Source organism: Sarcophilus harrisii, chromosome 5 (assembly GCF_902635505.1).
Source record: "Sarcophilus harrisii chromosome 5, mSarHar1.11, whole genome shotgun sequence".
Taxonomy (NCBI): Eukaryota; Metazoa; Chordata; class Mammalia; order Dasyuromorphia; family Dasyuridae; genus Sarcophilus; species Sarcophilus harrisii.
Window position 1 is genome coordinate 114,619,325 of NC_045430.1, and position 20,286 is coordinate 114,639,610.

General features: G+C 37.9%; 1 protein-coding gene across 2 annotated transcripts in view; it reads left to right on the forward strand.

Annotated features, from left to right (window-relative positions):
- Window positions 1-3,937: 3,937 nt before the first annotated feature.
- The window catches only part of AEBP2 (AE binding protein 2), a 39,433-nt gene continuing 23,084 nt past the window's right edge, over window positions 3,938-20,286 (forward strand). Inside the window, exons 1-2 of one of the 2 annotated variants that reach the window (XM_031938412.1) lie at window positions 3,938-4,673; window positions 17,445-17,652. In XM_031938412.1, the coding sequence (XP_031794272.1) occupies window positions 3,979-4,673; window positions 17,445-17,652 (903 nt within the window). In that variant the 5' untranslated portion in view covers window positions 3,938-3,978. The remainder of the gene's footprint in view (window positions 4,674-17,444; window positions 17,653-20,286) is intronic. The other variant, XM_031938411.1, reaches the window with a different exon arrangement.

Here is a 20,286-nt window from a genome sequence, read left to right on the forward strand (position 1 = left end):
AGATCCAGAGAGGTATAGGACTGGATAAATAGACCTGAGGTCTGAGATTCAGCTTCTGTAGAGTGGGATTGAATCCTTGGGACCTGTGATGGCTTCTCCAGGTGAAATGTTAGATAGAAAACTGGTTGATTCTTCATCTAAGAAGACTGAACAGCCCACAGACAGGTAGGAGAATCCAGAGAAAGCTTTGGGAAAGTCAGTTTGAAAGCAGAATGGGAAATGTCCTGGAATAGGAAGAGTTGGGTCTGGAAGACTAATCAGCAGGCTATTGCCATAGTTCTAGAGGGGAGAAGGAGTGGTGATAGGATCCTCTAGAGGGGAGGAAAGGGAGAAGGAAAAGAGATCATAGAGATTTTAAGAAAGTAAAATTGACTGGACTTGGCAAGTGAGGTGAGAATGACAATGAGATAAAGTTGTGAGTCTGAGGGACTTAAGTCCTTTAAAAATTAGGGAAATTGATGAGGAGGGAAATTGGATAGTGAACATGTTGTATTTAAAATGTCTAGTTCAAGATGCCCAAAAGACATGGGACTACAGATCAGGAAAGATTAGATTTAGATCTGAGAATGGTGCATATATATAGGGAAATAGTTTTCAGATTGAAGAGTGCTCCGGAAGAAGCTCCGGGGGAACCTTAGTGACCATGATCTAGATGAAGATTCAGCAAAGGAAACTGAGGAATGGTCACATAGGAGGATAACGAGGAGAGATCAATGTTACAAAAACCTAGAGGAATAAAGTATTAAGAGGGTTGCAATCAAGGAAGTCAAAGGTTGCAGGGAATTCCTGGCAACGTTAGCCAGAAGGGATAAATAGTGCAAGCATATGGGTATTTTTTAAGAATGGGATAGTTTGACAAGTTTGTAGGTACCAGGAAAGCAGGACAGGGGGAAAAAAAGTTGGTCAGTGAGAAAGTGGGAATATTGGAAGAGGTGAAGGATGAGAGTGTAGCAGAAGACTTTGAGGAAGAATTTAAGTTCTAGAATGTTCAAGAGGTGAGTGGACGGAGAGATTTGACGAGGGATGAAAAAGTTTAGAAAAGTGTAGTAAGTGGAATAGTGAGTTTTAAAAGTATGGTCTTGTGTTGAATAGTTCCGTGTTGAAATATAATTTATATAATAACAGATTTGTAGTATTACCAGTCAATAACTTGGTTTTGTGACTTTCCAACTCTTTCCAGTAGCTGAGGGGGGGAGCAAAGCAAGTTGATGGTAGCAGTATCTAAGGTTGGCTTGAAAGGACAAAATCTGGTAGGATAAAGAAAAATAAATGTGGAATTGAACTGATTTATCCAGGGGCCAAGTTGAAGAAGAAACATCTAAATTGGAAGAAACATTCAATCCTTAGAGGATAAGCGATGGCTTGACAAAGAAGTGAAGAAGTGATAGGATGGACACTGAAGAGAAATGGAATTGCTAGATGGGAAGAGAGAAGGAATGACAATGGAATGAGTCAGATAAATGAGTCCTCTGAGTAACTCTTTGTAACTTTTAATTTTTTTGATTTCTAGCCCTGAATTCGGGGCTTTTTCAATTTAGCTTTTTATTTTTTTTATTATTTTTATTTGACCATAATATATCTTTCTGAAACAAGTAGTTCAAGAATTATTTTCAATTTAAATTGTGGCTGAGAGGTTAAGTGATTTCTTCAATATTGCAAAACAAGTAAATCTGGAGAAAGGCAGTTTTAACTCATCTTAAAAACCTACTATGTACTAAATATTTGAGATACCAAAAAAAAGGCAAAACATAATACTCAACAGATCTCACAACCCAATCAGGAAAATGATATAGAAATGAGTATATATAAAACTTTTATATGTGGGATAAATGGAAAATAATCCAAAAAGAAGCCTCTAGAATTAGGAGGGGGGAATCTGGAAAGACTTCCTGAAAAAGATGGGATTTTGCCTGGGACTTTGAAGAAACTGGGAGGCAGAGATGAGGAGGAATAGAATTCCAGGCATGTCCAAGAGGGACAGTCAGTAAAAAGCCCAAAGTTTCAGACTAGTGTCTTGTTGGAACAGCTAGGAAGCCAGTTCGCTAGATCAAAGAGTGGGGAAGTGGGTGGGGAAAGGCAAGGTATACTAGATAAGAACTAGATGACAACTGAAGCATAAAACTATGTATAAATTTTAATAACATTTTCTTGCAGTGATTACTTTACATAATGGTATTTGTCATACATCTAAACGGGTACTTCAAGTCCCCTAAAATATTGTATCTAAGTGATTTCTCTAGAGTATTCTTGAAATCATTCATTTTTTATAATGAAAAGTTTCCATGTATACAGCATATGTGAAACAATCTTCCATGTTATTTTAAAAATTGTTCTTTTCTTCCTTTCTCTGCATTAAAAATAAGCCTCTCATCTCAGTCTCTTAATTTAACCTTCCCATTAAAAAGAGTCCAAGGGGGAAAAAAAGGCTATTGGTGGTAACAAGCCTATTTGAACTGAATCCACACTGTGGTCATGTAATGTCTTCATTATGTAAGGAATCATTACTCTCTTGGCATCCTCTTGGATTCTAGTGCTTTCCTTTTGTCTTGAATCAAGCACTATGCTTGCATTTTAATAAATGGCTTTATTTATTCGGGTCTAATCTCCCTATTCAGGATCTGGATTTTTGTTTTGCTTGAGGCTACTCTCACCCGTATTATCCTCTCCAAATCCTGCTTAGTTTATATTTTTGTAACTGCCTCTTTGTCTCAGCTTTAAATTTCTACCCACTTCATCCGTTTAGTTGCAAAGTGATTTTAATAATCTTTGGCCGTGTCACTTCCCTATTCATCCTCTCTGGAAACTTCCTATTGCCTTTAGGATAAAGATTTTTCTAAGTTAGTGAGAGATTCGCCTAAGCAGTGTCTATTCATTTTTCTGGTCTCCAGTGCACACCGAAATCTCATGCCTGGATTGCACTCTCCCTTTATTTAAGGAGTGACACAAAACCTCTGTATGTGTAGCCTTTTCTCAAACACTGAACTAATTGCCCAGTGACTTTCTCTGCACTTGTGTGTGTTCTCCGTCAAACTTGTTTCTTAGGGAGGGTGAGGAGGGTAGTCACTTTCCATTTGAGATGTAACAGGACTGGGCCCTTGAGGAAGGTACTTAAGCTCTTGCGTCTCTTGTCCCATCAGTAAGCAATTTCTTTTCATCTGTCTATTACAGTCTACTCTGAATTTGTCCATGTCTCTTGTCCCATCAGTAAACAATTTCATTTCATCTGTCTATTACAGCCTACTCTGAATTTGTCCGTCTTTTTGTTTCAGGCAATTTACAACACTAAGTGTCATTTCGCTTACCTTCCCCCACTCCTCATCTTCGCCTTCCCGCGAATCCTACCTACCCTTGCGGGAGTAATTTTTTTCTAAGGCAGAGAGGCATCATTCCGCCTGCCGTTAGTACTGCAAAGCTCCATGCTGCCCCCAAAATAAAGATTCAAATTTCTTGGTCGGGCAGGCCAGGCCTGACTGACATAAGGAAACTTGTCGGCCCCAAATTCCGCGTCCCACCCGAGTTGCATTTTCTTGCTTTTGCTCACCGGTGCCCCAAGTGCCTCGCGGACCTATTCCTGCTTCGAACGTGTGAGCCCGAGGTAACAGGGCTGAGAGGGAGGAGCGACTCTGAGGTGGGAAAGGGATCAGGGGAGAAATAGACTGACTGAATTTCTTTCTGAGAATAAGAAACTGACTTGGGAGTGAAAAACACATCACCTTCTCTTACCGATAGGGCCCCGACCCCCGGCCCCTCCTCCCCGCCCCCGTTCCTGTCCCCATTCCAGTCCCCGTTCCAGTTCCGCCTTTCGCGCAAGCGCTCCTTCATCCCACAAATATTCGAACGCGTTGAGGTGCGCGCGCGCCCAGTGACGCCCCTCGCGGCCCCTCCCCCTGCTCTGCGGCGGCGGCGTCGGGGGCGGTGTCAGCGTCTGCCCAGGCTTGGGCGATTGGAAGGGAGGGTAAGAGGGAGGGAGGAGGCGCCATGGCCGCCGCTATCACCGACATGGCCGACTTGGAGGAGCTCTCCCGCCTCAGTCCCCTGCCCCCTGGCAGTCCCGATCCCGCGACGCGGAACCGGGCCGAGCCCTCCGGAGAGGAGGAAGACGAGGAGGAAGATGAGGAGGAAGAAGAGGAGACAGAGGCGCAGACGGTGGCGGAGCTGCTGCTCAACGGCGACGGCGGGGGTGGGGGCGGCGGCGGCGGCGGGGGCGAGGCGGAGACGATGTCTGAGCCGAGCCCAGAGAGCGCCAGTCAGGCCGGGGAGGACGAGGACGAGGAGGAGGAGGAGGAGGAGGAGGACGAGAGCAGCAGCAGCAGCGGGGGAGGCGAAGAGGAGAGCAGCGCCGAGAGCTTGGTGGGCAGCGGCAGCAGCAGCGACGAGACCCGCTCCCTCAGCCCTGGCGCCGCCAGCAGCAGCAGCGGCGATGGAGACAGCAAGGAGGGCCTGGAAGTGCCCAAGGGACCGCGGGGCGGCCAGGGCGGCTGCGGCGGCGGCGGAGGCGGCGGGGCTGGCGGCGGAGGCGGCGGCAGCAGCAGCAGCAGCGTCGTCTCCAGCGCCGGAGACGAGGGCTACGGGACGGGGGGAGGCGGAAGCAGCGCTACCTCGGCGGGCAGGAGAGGCAGCCTGGAGGTGTCCTCGGACGGGGAGCCCCTGAGCCGCATGGACTCGGAGGACAGGTCAGTGGCATCCCGCCTCCCTCCCGGAGGCTCCCAGAAAAGTGTAGATGGGTCCTTGACCGTAGTACCCCGCCCCTCTGGCCGCCGCCGCCGCCGCCAACTCTCAGACCATTTCTTTCCTCCCTTTCCTATCCCCGCCCCGTTTTTTTCTTGTGGGTTCCCCCCACACAGTCAGCGAGGGAGTGAGCGAGACCCCCAAGTGCGACCCAACTCGGAAAGCTGCCGCCCGCAGAGGCTGCCTGAGGCGGTGTGCTGGGAGGCCGCCCGTCCGAGCACGCCCAAGGTTAGCTTCAACCATGTTCACGAACAGTTGTCAGAAGTATAATTGACAAGTGTTTTCCAACATGGCTGGTCTAGCCCCTGCTGCTTAGCTGCACAACTTACTCGCCCAGGGACGAGCCTTTCCTCTCGGATTCCTTTTTCTTTTACATCTTGGGAAGGTTTGGGGGTTTTCTTTAGTCAAGTGAACAAAGTTTCTTAATTCAATTTGTTACCAGGCCAGATTCTAACGGCTCCTCGGCCCCCTCCCCCCCCCCCCCCCCCCCCATTTACATTTATTTTGCTGGAGAGTGAGAGAAACATAATTTAAGATTTCGTGGTTGAATGACCGGGAAATAAGTTAAATGTGATTCTTATATTCTGTAATGTTCCTTCAGATACTTTTAGGAGGGAAAAGCGGGAGGGAGATGCTGGTTTGCAATTTTGTTCCTAATTGCACTTGGAAGGCACAATGATGTAGAATAAATTTGACTGATTGTTATGACTTGTATCAGTTATCAGCAATCCACTAATTAAATCTTTTCTTTAGAAACTTTTAAAACTGTCCTGACTTCAGTTGACACAAGACACAAGGTTTGTTACCATGTGGTGGGAGAGGCCTTGTGTTTAATTGGTACTAAGATGGGTACATTAATTACTAAGATTAAGTAGTGCAAAACTTTCTGGGGAGGAACTGCAAATGTTTACTGATCATTATTAATTTTTATTTAGTAAAGTTTATTTTTAAAACTGTTGTGTTTGTAATGCATATTTTGTAATCCCTATATTGCATGTGAGGTATGGCTTCAGCAGTAATTCCACACTAGAGAGTTTTATAAAAATGTGTTGTACTCATGTTCTCTGGTTAATCAGAATATTTGTTTACTCACTTCCTAAGGGCACCATGGTATAGTGGTGTGAATGCTTTACTTGGAATCTTCCAGCTTGAATGCTACTTGGTATTTGGGTGACCCTTTCCCCCTTTAACTTAATCCCCCCTTCACAATTTCATCAGTAAAATGGGAATAATATCTTGCACTGTCTTGAAGATCAAAGGAGTACTTCAGAAACCATAAAATATTCATAGTTTAATGTTGGTCTGAAAAGCAGATGTCATTTTCAGAAATGAAAGTTAGTTCATGTAGTATCCACCTGTGTTTGCTTGGATTAAACCTTTTGGAACCACTTTCTGTCTAGCTTAAAGACAACAGTTGTAACTTTTTAGAAGTCGCCCTTAAACTATGGATTCTCTGGCATGTAAATGATTTAAAAGATGGAATTTGGTGTACTTTTAAAATTCATGGTATATAGTAAAGAAATGAAATTGAAGCCACAATTTTTACACATTTTAATGTTAATTCATTGATTTTTTTTTTTTTTTTTTAACACTACCTTTTGGGCAAATGAGGTTATTATTTTTGACTTGGAAAAAGTTGTACATGACTAATTTTTTGAAAATTACTATATGCTAGTAATCTGGAGAACAAAGATGTGTTTTGTAGTTTGATTAAATGGTAGCAGTATTTGGAGGGAGAATTTTTGTGAAGGTTTGGCCTCTGGACAATTCAGAAAATCTTTTCATCAGCAATAACCGGCAATGATCAGAGGATACTTTTGTGGATGAGGACTTTAATTGGGACTTGAATGGATGATATACAGAGAAAATTGATTGGTAAGAGAAACAAACAACATGCCAGTTAGAGCTATGGATGGACTTGTATGAATAGGTTTGAAAGGCTCTTAATAGAGAAGTTATGTTTGAACATTGATTTTAAGTTGATTTTATCACATCCTTTTTTAACAAACTAGCAGGGTGTAATAGTACACTTAATACTAGTGGTTTCCTTTTCACACATTGTGCTTTGGGTCCTTTGCCTGAATCTGTCAGTTGTTAGAATAAAATTTCTCTTTTCCCTTTTAATAGGAAAATGAATTTTAAGGGGGAATTTGCAGGATTGAAGGAAATTTTTTTTGTATATATTTTTAGATTTTGTATACATTTTTAAAAAGGATAATTGAAGGATGAGCCAGTTAAATTTTACTCACCTGAGAGAGGTTATATAATCATAACCTCATTTTCTTGCCCCTTAGGCAGTTTTACTACTTAAATGAATTAACCCGAAGCTATAGAAATTTTCTACTTTCTAGCCTTCTCCTTTTCCTCCTCCACCTTTATTAACTTGTAATTCTAATTTATTAATGTCTGCAAATAGAATATGACAAACTTAGATTAGCTAAAGGAATAAAAGCCCTTTAGTATAAGTTTAAAAGTTTAATAAGCGGTCCAGGATAATGTTTGCAATAAATTTAACTTCTTGCATGAAAATTTTAAGTTTTATGAATAAATAGTAGAGGCAGTGTGATTTAGTGGAGAGAGATCTAGCTTTAGGGAGGAAGAAATGCAACTTGTTAAAACTAAAATTTTCGAAGAAGATTCCTATCTCAGTAGGACCTCCTTTCTGGGAGATGCCTGGACCATATCCAAGATTGAAAAATTGGATCTGCCTATGTAAGTTAATTTTATGCTTTTACTTGGCACAGTATCCAATAAATTTTGAATCTAGATGTATCAGTCTATTCATCTCACTTGTGATTTCTCTGTTCTAAGAGATTTCCTTTGAGATTTTCTTTTGTCCATGTGAAAAACACCATGCCATATTTTTCATTAATTTGTGTTCTGTATAGCCTGGGATTAGCTTAATGACAAAATAGCAAAATTTTCTGAACACACTGAAGAAATCCTTTTTGTATTTCAGATTTTTCTCTAGTTTTAGCTTCTCACTTCATAAAGTTTAAGAGTAATGCCAGGAGGGAGCTTACTGCATCTGATGATGGCAAAACATTGTGAAGTAGGATAGTTTTATTGCTATTAGGAATGGCAAAAATCTAGTTGTAAAGTGAAGAACAAAGCCAAATCCTGAAACTGCATTTGTATTTGTTACGGAATGAAATATTTTCATCATTTCTTTAATGGATGCAAAACAATTTTTGTACCTTACCTATCATGATAAAAATGAAAGATGGTTTTAAGAAAGTATATATAAAACTCTTTTTTCCTATTACATAGGGAAAAAATTAGTCCAGCCATACAACTTACTTCCTTTTCTAACATATTTGTGAAACTGATTTTCTTTGGTCCAACCTGTCATTTTATCACATCTGAGGAAATCTTGGTGTGGAAATTCATAGTTTTACACAATGACAGCAAGTAATTAATGGATTTATCTTGTTACATAGCTAGTATGTGTCCCTAGGAGCTGAACTTGAACCTAGGTCCCGACTTTCTCAACTCCTTTAGTCTTCTACATTTCCCTTTTGGCTAACAACCCAGAGAGATGAGCAATATGTAATATAAAAAGATCAAAAAGCACCTGAGGGAAAATGTTATATCTCTGCCTTAACTAATTTTGCATATTTGCAGAGGAGTAGGGAAGGTAGTCATTTTCTGATACAGCTGAGTATTGGGATTTCTTTAACCGCGATACTGGAGTGATTTGCCATTTCCTTTTCCAGCTCATTTTGCAGATGAGAAAACCGAGGCAAATAGTATCTCGGGCTGAAGTCAGGTAGATGAGTCTTCTGCACCATCTAACTGCCAAGGCCTAAATTAAATAGTTTCATTTGATGTGTAAGTATTTGAAATAAGTTAATAGACAAACTTTGTTGCTGCCTACGGTAAGACTGCAACCTACATTTCTTGAGCCAGAAAATAATGTTAAAATAGCAGTGTTTTTTAGAAGTCTGTGGCACCAGAGGCTCAGGGAATGGTAAAGAGATCACAATGAGAATCTGAAGTCTCAAGTGGTAATAACTGTTGCCATCTCTTGTTGAAACTAGACTGCAACCTACATTTCTTGAGCCAGAAAATAATGTTAAAATAATGGTAGCTTTTTTTTAGAAGTTTGTGGCACCAGAGGCTCAAGTGGTAACTGAATAGAACTAAGTGTTGCCATCTCTTGTGAAACTCTTTTTTTAGGTTTCTTAGAGGTGTTTGGACAAATAGCTACTCAGTTTCTCCAGTTCAGTTTTTCTCTGTTTAGGTGTAAATAAATGTTTTTTGGATAATTGAGGGACCACACCACACTAGCCCTGTCAAATCAGCGATGCTAATGAAATATATATTTTTAAGGAGAAACTTGAATCAGCCTACTTTATAACCAGCCACTGGATCCAGATATTTTTGGAAGGCATAGTGAGCCAGGTGATCTTGCATATCCCTCCTTCACCTAAATACAATTCATTTGTATGTTATGGCATCATCTTCTTGCTATCATGGTCCTCTAAGAAGGACAAACAATAACTGTATTGTTAGATCAGATCATAGCTGGGAGTAGGAGTTGAGTACTAACAAAGATAATTTTCTTAGCTTTTCCTAGGGAGGAAAGGGGGAAAGGTCCCTTTTCAGACTTGTTTCAGCAATTCACTTTTATCTCAGATCTCCCTTTGGAGATCAATAAGTACCCCTTTGAAGGGGTCAAAAGTTTAAAAAAGGAAGTCTGACTCTAGGGCTGAGTTGCTTATGACCATGACTTGACCTGAAAAGTTTTCTTAATTTTGTCTTGGTAATATAATTGTGCTACAATAAATGTTTCCAGTTTAATGTCATTTGTAACAAAGAGGGAATAATATAGTATTGACCATGTCATAAAAGGTCTTTCATTCTTATACATGGCCCCTGAAATGGAGTTTGAATAAAAATTACAAACAAGTTAATAATGGAACAGAATGTAACTTTGGGGGAATAGGGTGGCTCATGTTTATTTTTGCTAACTTATTGAATGTTATTAGAATTTACTAGAATTATTAGTTATTAGAATTAGAAACCTTTTGTGTTGGCAGAGATGGCAAAACTGCTTTTCCTGTTCATTTCAGCACTTTTAATTCTAAAATCCTGTTCTTTTTAGCTTTCAATGTTCCTGTTTTCCTTCAAATCTTGGTTTAGGTTCCAAATCCCACTTTCTACATGAAGCTTTTTCCTCATTGTCCTCACTTTCTAACTTGTGATTACAGAGGGCACCATCATTCTTATGTTCACATAGGCGCTCTCATCTTCATTACCCATATCTATTCAGTTATCAGATTTATCCTCCATCTTATATGGTTGTTTCTCTTGAGTCTTGTGTAGCCCCTTCATCTCAGTTATACCCAGATTGTTGAAGTAGCCATTTGTTTATTCTGTGCTCTTTCCCACTTTTAACACATCTGTGAAATTGATCTTAAAATGCAGGTCTCATCACTCTTCACCTAGTAAACTGCATTGGCTCCTCATTACCTCTGTGATCTATCTCATGTAAGGAGTCCTTTAGACACCATTACTTCGAATTACCAGCATCTGAGATTATGCCCTGTACATACAGGGCTAACACATGTGTTAGCTAGGTGGCAATGTCTAAAGTTCTGGCCCTGAAGTCAGAAAGACTTTGTTCAAAAATTTGGAGGTGGATGAATAGTCCTGAAAAGAAACTTTCCTGAAAAGACTTCCAGAAAGTCCTCTAACACCTGTTAGTTCAGAGTACCTACTTGGTAAGCTTAAAAGGATCAAGAGCTGTTGCTTGATACAAAATAAGCCTAGAATAAAAATATTTCTATATATTTGTGCAGAGTGTGTACATAATGCACATAGCATTACGAGCTCTGGCTAGGGACTCTTTGTTGCTTTGTATTTCCAGTTTTAGCTGTGTTTCAGTGGAAAATTATAAGAGTAGATTAAAATTACATGATTATCTGCTGGAGCTAGATAGAGCACGGACTAAAACCACGTCATTAAAAAAAAATTATCGATTGTCATTTAATTTTTCCCAGTACCCTTAGTACTCCCAGAAAAGTGTCCACTTAAGAAAAAAATAATAATTCAGTAATGCTGAATTTCTGAAAATAAAGTAATGCATTATTTTATAAGGGGTGGAGTGTGGGGTTAGCTTTCATCTCTTAAAAATACCTACTTGTTATTTTGTAACACATTTTTTGTATGTTTTTCCATTTACCATTGTTGTCATTGTATTTTGGCTTTGCCTGCTTCCTTCTACTTCACTAAATACAGGTTTTTAAAGTTTCTTTATATTTATCATATTCTATCCTTAGAGCATAGTAATTAAATTTCATGTACCTCATTGTTTTGAGTTAGTCCCCAATTGATGGACATCTACTTTGCTTGTAATTTTTTGCCATCATAAAAAGTGGGTATAAATATAGTGTATATGTGGCCTTATCAATGACCTTGTTAGATCAAAAGTTATGGGCATTTTAGTAATTTTATTTGCAAAACTCAATTGCTTTCCAAAATGGCTGTACTATTTCACAGCTCCACCAATAATGCACCAGCATCCCCATCTCCTTTCAGGGACATTTGTGTGTGTCTGCATCTGCCTTTGCCAGTTTACAAGGTTTTAGGTTAACGCTTCAAAGCTTTTTAAAAAATTGATTTGAAAAATCCTTTTTATGTGGTTGTAAGATGTTGATTTCTGCCAGATTGCTTTACCAGCAGTTTTTTAATCAAAGAAGGAATTCTTTTGTTTTCTGGTTTGTTGAAACACTGATAAAACTTTTAAAAAGGAATATTAAATGGTTAAGTTTTGAGTTATAAATGAAGTTCCTTAATTTTAGATTTAAAATATCTAGTACAGTATTTTCAGTATACCGCAAGTTTTTTGGTTTTGGGGTGTTTTTGTATGGCCTTTTTCAGTTTTGTAACAAATTTGTGTTGGCCTCTACGTATAGAGAATGTTACTTTTTAAGAATTTTTTTTTTGAGTTTGTCTGAATGTAGGCTGTGCTGATTTCATCTCATTCTGATTAAGTTTGGGTATTGCTCCTTTCTGCTACAGACTGGTAGCAGTTTTTAACTGAAAATGTTAGAGGTTGTGCAAGAAGTCCCTTTCTTTATCCCTCTCCCTACTCTCATTGCTAACTGCTGATGGCAAATGATAAATGAGAAGTAAAACAGGAACAATGAGAGAATGCTTCTTAGAGATGCTAATAATATATGAAATATAATTTAATAATATATAAATAATTAATAATATATAAAATATAATTTGAGTCTAGGGTCTCCTGTCTTACTGATTTTAGGTTTACAAAGCATTTCATTTCCTTGATCCTCAACAATATTGTGATTTAGGTATTAAGTTTATGTTGTACAGATGATGAGGGTCAGCTAAGTGGCCCAGGAAAAAAACACTGAGGTGTGGGTATCGGAAAAACTAATGATTTCATATACAGTGGACTTGAGAGTTGTCCTGGGCAAGTTACTTAACCCAAAAAACCTTAACCCATTGGAGAGCTTTGTCCAATGCTTGAGTTGTTACTTATGCAAGTTGTCATATATATTGTCATATAGTCTAGGCAATACTTTTCCCCAGCTCAATCCATGCAGTTGCAGTTTATATTGGCACCACAAATGGAACATATTCAAGCTCTCACTGTTTAGAGATTATCTTACAACGCAAACTTTTGGAAAGATGTCTATAGCAGCCACTTATTTTTCACCAGGAATCATTGGTACAATAGATAAAGCATTGAACTTACAGTTGAGAAAGATTTTAATTTGAATCCCTCTACTAATTGTTTGAATTATTAGCCTTAGTTCCCTCATCTCAGAAAATGGGAGTAATACCTAGTTTTTCTCAAAATTGTTATGAGAGTCAACTGAGAAATGCATTTTGTATTTATTTCCTACTTCCTTAAAGTCTTTTTAAGGAGAGAAAGGATAAAAGTTTGTATTTTCTGAGTATTTTAAACATATTTTTGGAATTCATAAAAATGAAAAACTTTAACCCACTTATGTGTAAAATAATGAGACTTCATGACATCTGAGATGAATACAATTCTGAAGTTACTTTATTCTGAATGAGTTGAAGAATTTTCCTAAGTTTTTAACACCTACTGTTTTTTACATCATTATTTATCCCCCCAGTATCCTTTCCTCATCCCCTCTTAGTCATCCCCTCTGAGTCATGCCCTATATCAAAAGATGAACATATTGAAAAAGTACCTCTAACCCCCACAAAAAGGTGGTTGAGGGAATTCTCTCCTGCTCATTCAATTTATATTGTTGGTGATCTTTCTACTTGCTGACATTGTGTATGTATATTTCCTTCTGCTTGTTTCACTGTTGAAGTTTCCATGCTTTATTGTATTCATGTAATTTCTTACAGCATGATGCTTCATTACATTCATGTACTATGGTTTATCTGTTCCCCATTCAATGTTCATCTGTCTTTCCAATTCTTGCTATCACAAAATGAATTTCTTCCTCTAGGACTGTATTTTTGTATTGTTTGTTTTCCCTCTTTCATCCGGCTTGGATTCAGCTATCCTTTTTTTATAGATGGGTTTTGAAAATTCATTTACCACTTATTTTAACCTTTTTTTAAAAAAAATTTCAGTTCCAAATTCTTTGCCCCTCCTACCTATTGAAAGCAAGTGATATTTTGTGAAATAATGCACAACATCCATACTAGCTACATTATGTAGATTATTTTGCTCTGCTGCGTTTCCAACTGCTGCTGGACATTTCCTTGATGTCTCAAATTAAACATGTTAATTTTGTCAAGAATGGTATCACTTTTCCTCTCATCCATCTCGATCACATCACAGCTACTCGCCTCTGACTCTGGCCCCTTTCCCCTCTTTCCTCCTTCACTGCTGCCAAAATCTTTATTCCTGATGTTCTGACCTGCCCATGTTATTTCTCTGGCAAAAAACTTGGGTGACTTCCTTTTGACTCTTAATACAGGCTATTTTATCCTTTCCAGCCCTGTCTGACTTCCCAGGCTTTTTTTCCTGGAAGAATACACAATCCTTCTTTCTCTTCAATCTATAAATGGCTTACTTCTTGTTCCCCATTGCACAACATTGTATCACAGTGCCCTTTTTCCAGGCTGTTTTGATTTTCCCCTCTTCCTCTGCTTCTATATATTTTGTATTTTAATTGCCTGTGTAAGCTCTTACTGAGTGCTGGTTATACTAAGAAAGTCCCTTAGGTAAGTTCTTTGCTTTAGTAGATGAAGGGGAGATAGGTTCATACGATGTCATTTTGATCTAGTTCTGTATCCTCTTAGATGAAAAGATTATAGTCTCAGGAGGTTAAACTAAACATTGGGGATATTTTCACTTAAGAACCTGATTCTTCATTTTAACTTATTTTTATATATCAATTCAAACATAGTTCCTTATGTAATTGAACTATAACGAAGATGAAAAGATCTCAAAATTGCTCATTGCTCTCAAAGTGGTCAAAAAGCTTCCAGTTAAAAGGTTAAAAACCTGTGAGCATAACTAATTAAAACTTGTCATTCCATGGAATTTGTAAGGGAATAGAAAAGTTATCTCCTTAATTATATCACAACTTTTTATGGGTTTGAATTTTAAAGACATTCATTTGTGAGATTGAGGAAAGTAGAAAATTAGAGGAAAAACAGCTCAAGTTTATTTTTCAGGTCATATTTAAATAATTTTTCAACTATAATTTGCATATGTAACTGAATGAACATCTAATTGACCATTAATAGCTCTGTGGAATAGTACAGCCATTTGGGTAGAAGGGTGGTGTTTGCATAAGCTACATATTCCAAAATTTTTGCATTACACCTTAAAAGTTTAGTAGAAAAGAAATCCAGATAATTCTATATCCCATGTCTCTTGAGGGAAGGCGACCAGGTTTTGGACTGAAGTGTCTGTTTACTATCTATACCAATAATGTCTTTCTGTGTCACCATAAGATAACAGAAGTTGTCTTTTGCTTCATGGCCATTTGTCCCAGTCAGAATGTTGGGGGAGCTTCAGGTGCAAAGACAAATAACAAGTTATAGCTAGCTGTCTTTCCTTTGACCTTAGGCCTTCCATCTCCTGTTTTATGTCAATAGGAGGAAGAGGTAGTTGGTGGGAACTATTCTTTCCTGCCTAATTCCCCTCTTTCTTTCCCCTACCATTGGGGGGGATTCAAACCTCCAGTCTGTTGGCAAAGGGGGGGTAATCATCCAAATTTCAGTGTCTATCAGCTACAACAAGTCTACAGCCTTTAGAAGGATAAGGAGCTGTGAAGTGGGCCTTTCATTAAAAAGTGGTGCTTCCTATGATTTCATACTGCACTTGCCTTCAGCCCAATCTCCAACCTCAGTTGGAGCTGCCTTCTACTCATACATTTTCTACATGTGATCATACCCTGTATGTTCCACTGACTCCAAACTACTAACGATCCATTCCCCTGCCATCTAATTCCTCATTTTCATCCCCAAACCAAACACCACTCAATCCTCCCACTGTATCCTCTGGAATGCCTATTACATAGGCAACATAATTCCATTCCAGTCTCATTTTTTTTTCCCATCTAGCTGTTAGTGAAACAGTGTCCCAGGCCACCCTTCATATATTCCCTTCACCTCACTTAGTTTTAGGCAGGGCAATTATAATGCTCCTTTGCTCTCAGTTGCCACATTTCTAGGTTTTTTTCCCTTCATCCCAGTGACTTCTGAACTTGATATAAATCATCTCTACCAGCCAAATAAAATTCTTGGTAGCTGTAGATTATAGATCTCTAGGTCATTCCTTTTCCTCAAATGAGTTCACTACTTGACTTACAAGTTTTTTTATCCTTAGCTCCTGCTGTCATAACTAGAAGATTTTAGCATACTTAAACAGCTTTTCACTCTTCCATCCATCCTACCTAAACCACAAAGATGAGTCATACCTTTGATCTTGGCCATCACACAGATGCACCAACTCCACATTCATATCTATTACCTTTTCATCTGTTCTTCCATACAAAACCTTGATGGTTCCTTGGCTCCTTGTTGAACCAGTTCAACTCAGCATTGTGTTTTCTTATCACTTTGCCAGTAAAGCTGTGCCAAGTCTCAGCCTTGAATCACCCCTGCCATTTGCCATTTTTACTCCTATGCACCTGGTGCTCAAAGAAGTGAGAAATCATTTATCTTTGGTCCATTACAAATTTGCTATATATTTTCAATGGCATCCTCACTGAAAGGCAGTCCTTTAACTGCCTTAACAAATCACTCTCTCCCTTTCCATAGTGGCTCTTCCAAACCTTTAAGTGTGTTTCTGTGACTCTGCTAATACCTTTTCAAACGAGAGAAAACTTTGTAGAAAAACATTGAAACTATTCTGATGTTTCTTCTTTCTTCATCTGTCACTCAGTTGCTTTCTGCCACTTTCTCTACCCCATGAGTATAATGAAGCTACCTTTCTCCTCACCAAGGCATGTTCAAGTGATTCCATTTCATTGTCTGCTCCAAAAGAGATTTCCCTTTCTTGTCATCCTTACTTTTATTGCCTACAGACAAGTATGTGCATGTCTCCTTCATTTGATCCTTTCCGTACTTGCTGTCATGCTAAGAAGGCTCTCTATAATAGATGCCACTACTTTTTCTTTTCTCATTCTCTTAACCCATCCTAATCTGGCTTCTAACCTTTTCCCCACAGAAACTACTTTCCAAAATTGACCTTCTCTTGTTATTTTCTTTTGGGTTTTAAGGGTACTACTTTCCTGGTATACTTTGTTTCCTTTGTTGGCTTCTCTTCCAAATTCTCCTTATAATTGTAGGAATCTCTTGGGGTTGTGTCTTTTGCTCTCCTGGTTTCTTATATACCTTCATTTGGTGATTTCATGAGAGCTCATAGATTACTATTTCTATTGCTAATTACTATTTCTATGTAATGATTCTAAGTTAATTTAACTTAACCCTCAATTTTATTCTGGCCTCCATTCTAGCATCTCCCAATTGTTTTTCAGACATCTTGAACTATTTTAAAATCGTTGCCCAGGATGGAACTCTTTGTCCTAAACCTTCTCTGCCTAGTTTATCTAACAAGACAGCACCATCTTCCCAGGCCCTCAGGCTTGAAAACTTTTACCCAAGCTTTTTGCCTAAGGTTTGGCAATTTCACCTTTGGAACTTCTCTCCATATACCCTTCTTACACTGACACAACTCTGGTGCACACCCTTATCTATTGATTCTGCTGTTATGCCTTAAGTTTTTCCATCTTCTATTCAGTTGATTTTCCTTTAACCTTGAACCCTTTCTCCTCTCCCTACTCCCCACCTCTCTACTCAAATCAAATAACAAAATCTTTTTTTGGCATTCTGAATCCTTTATAACTTGGCCCCATCCTATCTTCAGTTTTTTACCTACACCAGCTTTTTTCGGTGATGCTGGCCTCTATATACTCTTGTGGATATTTTTTCTGGATATCTACTATGCCTTGAAATATTCTTCCATATCTTCTGCCTTCCCTGAGTCCCAATTTAAAACTCTACAGAAAGCCTTTTCCAATACTTAATGCTAGTTTTTCTCTCATTGATTGTATGCAATTCATTTGCATATTTTCTCTTTTCTCTTGCCTTTTATCCCTATTACTTAGCTCTTTTGTGTATATATAGGTGCTTATTGATTGTCATGATTCTTATACATACATATAAGCTGTAGCATTTTAGTTACTAAGTCATAAAATACCTGCAGCATTTTTGTATTTCTAAAAATGTTTTTTCTTTTACAGCATAAGCAGTACTATAATGGATGTAGACAGCACAATTTCCAGTGGGCGTTCAACTCCTGCAATGATGAACGGACAAGGAAGCACTACTTCTTCAAGCAAAAACATTGCCTATAACTGTTGTTGGGACCAGTGCCAGACTTGCTTCAACTCTAGTCCAGATCTGGCAGATCACATTCGTTCCATACATGTAGATGGTCAGCGAGGAGGGGTTGGTTTTATTCCTTTTTTCTTATGTCCTCTCCACCCTATTTGAATTATTTTATAATTTGGAATTATTACCTGGCTTTTCTTAAATTACTTTGGTTATATAATTTAAAGTTTCTATTTCCTTACTATACATGACATTTCTTTTGTGGAATGCATTTGTATTAGATGAACATCAGCTTACTTAGAAGCAAGAGGGGAAAAACTCTATAGAGTACACGTTTTTTGGTTACTATTATGTGCTCGGTTTTATTTTGTCTTTTTCAAGTAAAAGATTTTGCCATTTAATTTTGTTCTTTGTTTTTCAGGCTTACTTATATTTAAGTATTTTATTGATTGACTTTTCTGTTTTTGAAAAAAACAAAACACCTTCCCTTATGACAAATCAAAATATCTAGCACAATCATCACAGCTATCCATATATAAAACGTTCCCTTCTGGTAGTTTCCTCCAATAGTATCATTCTTGAAATGCTCCTTTGGTTTTTCAGATAGTTAAAAGTTTGACTTTGATCTCTTCATATTGTTGCAGTCATTATGCATATTGATCTTTTGATTCTATTATTCTCTCATTTCCTATAAATCTTTAATGCATGTAAATAATCATAAGTTTTTCAGTCATTCTGAAAATGAGTATCTAATAAGCAAATGTAAGAAATGCAGCAACTATTTTGATATTTATTGGGCCTTTGTCTTTGACATGTTTTCTATGCCTGGGGGTAGTATTGCTACTCCCAGGGACATGAATAATTTAACTACTTTTCTTGAGTAATTCTACACTAATATGGTTGTTTCATACTTCAGCCAACAGTGCAATAATAGAGTGGCTTATTTTGGAGGCCTTCTGGCATCAACTCTTTTTTATCATCTTTGCCAACTTGCATCTATTTGTAGTATAGGATATAGGTTGGAATCATTAAAGAAATTTTTTTCCTTTGGGTCTGTGTGGGAGGTGAAAATGAGTATAACAAACTTTAAATTTAGAAGACTGGCATAGATAAAAAAACATTTTTTGTATACAGGAGCCACTTTTTCCTAGTTTACCCTGATCATGACAAAGCAACAAACAAAAAAGAACATCTTGAATGTCAAAAAAGATCCCTAGTTCTAATTGTTTACTTGTCTGTTCACTAAAATTAATAGGAAGAACAAATTACTATAACCCTGTGTTCTACCATCTACACTTCGCTGGGCATTGATAAGCTCTTTTTCTTATCATTTTGGAGTAAGTGACCTGCCCAGGGATCCCCTATAGTTGGAGATTGAGGCAACTTGCCTAGTGTTTTATAAAAAAATTATTATATTATTAATATATAAAATCACATACTTTTATATAATTAATATTAATTTTATGCATTTATAAAATTAAATAAAAATTTATAAAATCAGTTTTTCCCTCATCCTTTTTCACCACCACCCTGTAAGAAATTTAATATTTTAAGAAAAAGGAAAAATGAATAAACGCTTATTACTTGAAAAAATTTTGGAAATGTGCAGATACACAATACCCACCTTCATGGAGTTACTTGTAATTTTGCATTCTATGTGTGTTTTCCCTTTTTATGGTTTTCTGCTTTGACCCAGAGTTCACTACTATACAAAAACTTTTATATCTCAAGTAGGTCATTGATAAGAAGAAACACTCTTTATATATGTCATTTTTGTGATAGCACACAATCAGAAGCAAATTCTGCCTGTTGATCAGGAAATAACTAAGCAAATTTTGCGGCATGAATTTAGTATTGGGTTGTAAGAAATGATAAAATGAATATAGAAAAGATCTGTGTGTGGTGATACAGAATAATAGAGACCCAAGAAAACAATAATCATGACTACTACAAGAGTATAAGTGCACCACTCCCCAAAATAGTTTTACATTTAAGAAAGCAAACCAACTTTGTCTTTTAAATCCTTAAATCTGCCTTCCTTTAAAGGGAACAGGTTCACTGAAACTAACCAATAAAACCTGACCCCATAATCGCCCTGCCCCTACAAATGGGGATGTAATTGTATTTTTAAAAACTCTTCTCAGAGGCCAAATATAGCACACAAGAAATTTTCATTTACAGTGAGATGTGTATATTAATCTTCATAGTTTTCCTTCAGTGTATTCCATAACATAAATTTCTTCAGGTCATGCCTTTTACTTTTAATTTCATGGTTGTTCTCTCATGTACCAAAACTTGTATGTAGGAGACTAGTCTTTTACCAGCAATGTTTTAGTGGTTCAAAGTGCATATATAATAGGAAAACCTATTTCCCAAAGCTAAGTACAAGTATAACAGAACTGAATTCTTGGGTCCCTGCTTCTGTGCATGACTGGGTTTCAACAACAAAAGATTATACATTTTTAAACCACCGTAGGTCCAATTATGCATTTCTGAGTTGTCTGTGCTGTCCAAGCTGGTCACTCTTCTTGAGAAATGTCTTTTGGTACTTTTATTAAAACTTATCAGTGTGGTTCCTTTTGATATTTTGGTTTGTCTCACTTATTCTTTTATAGACTCTCTTCGTTGGTTGGTGTCTTATTTTTCTTTTTTGTAAGATGGTATGTGAAGATTTAATGCAGGCCAACCACCCTGTGTTGATAGGAATTCTGCCTCTTAAATCTTTGAGAAATAATCATGGTGGATTTGGAT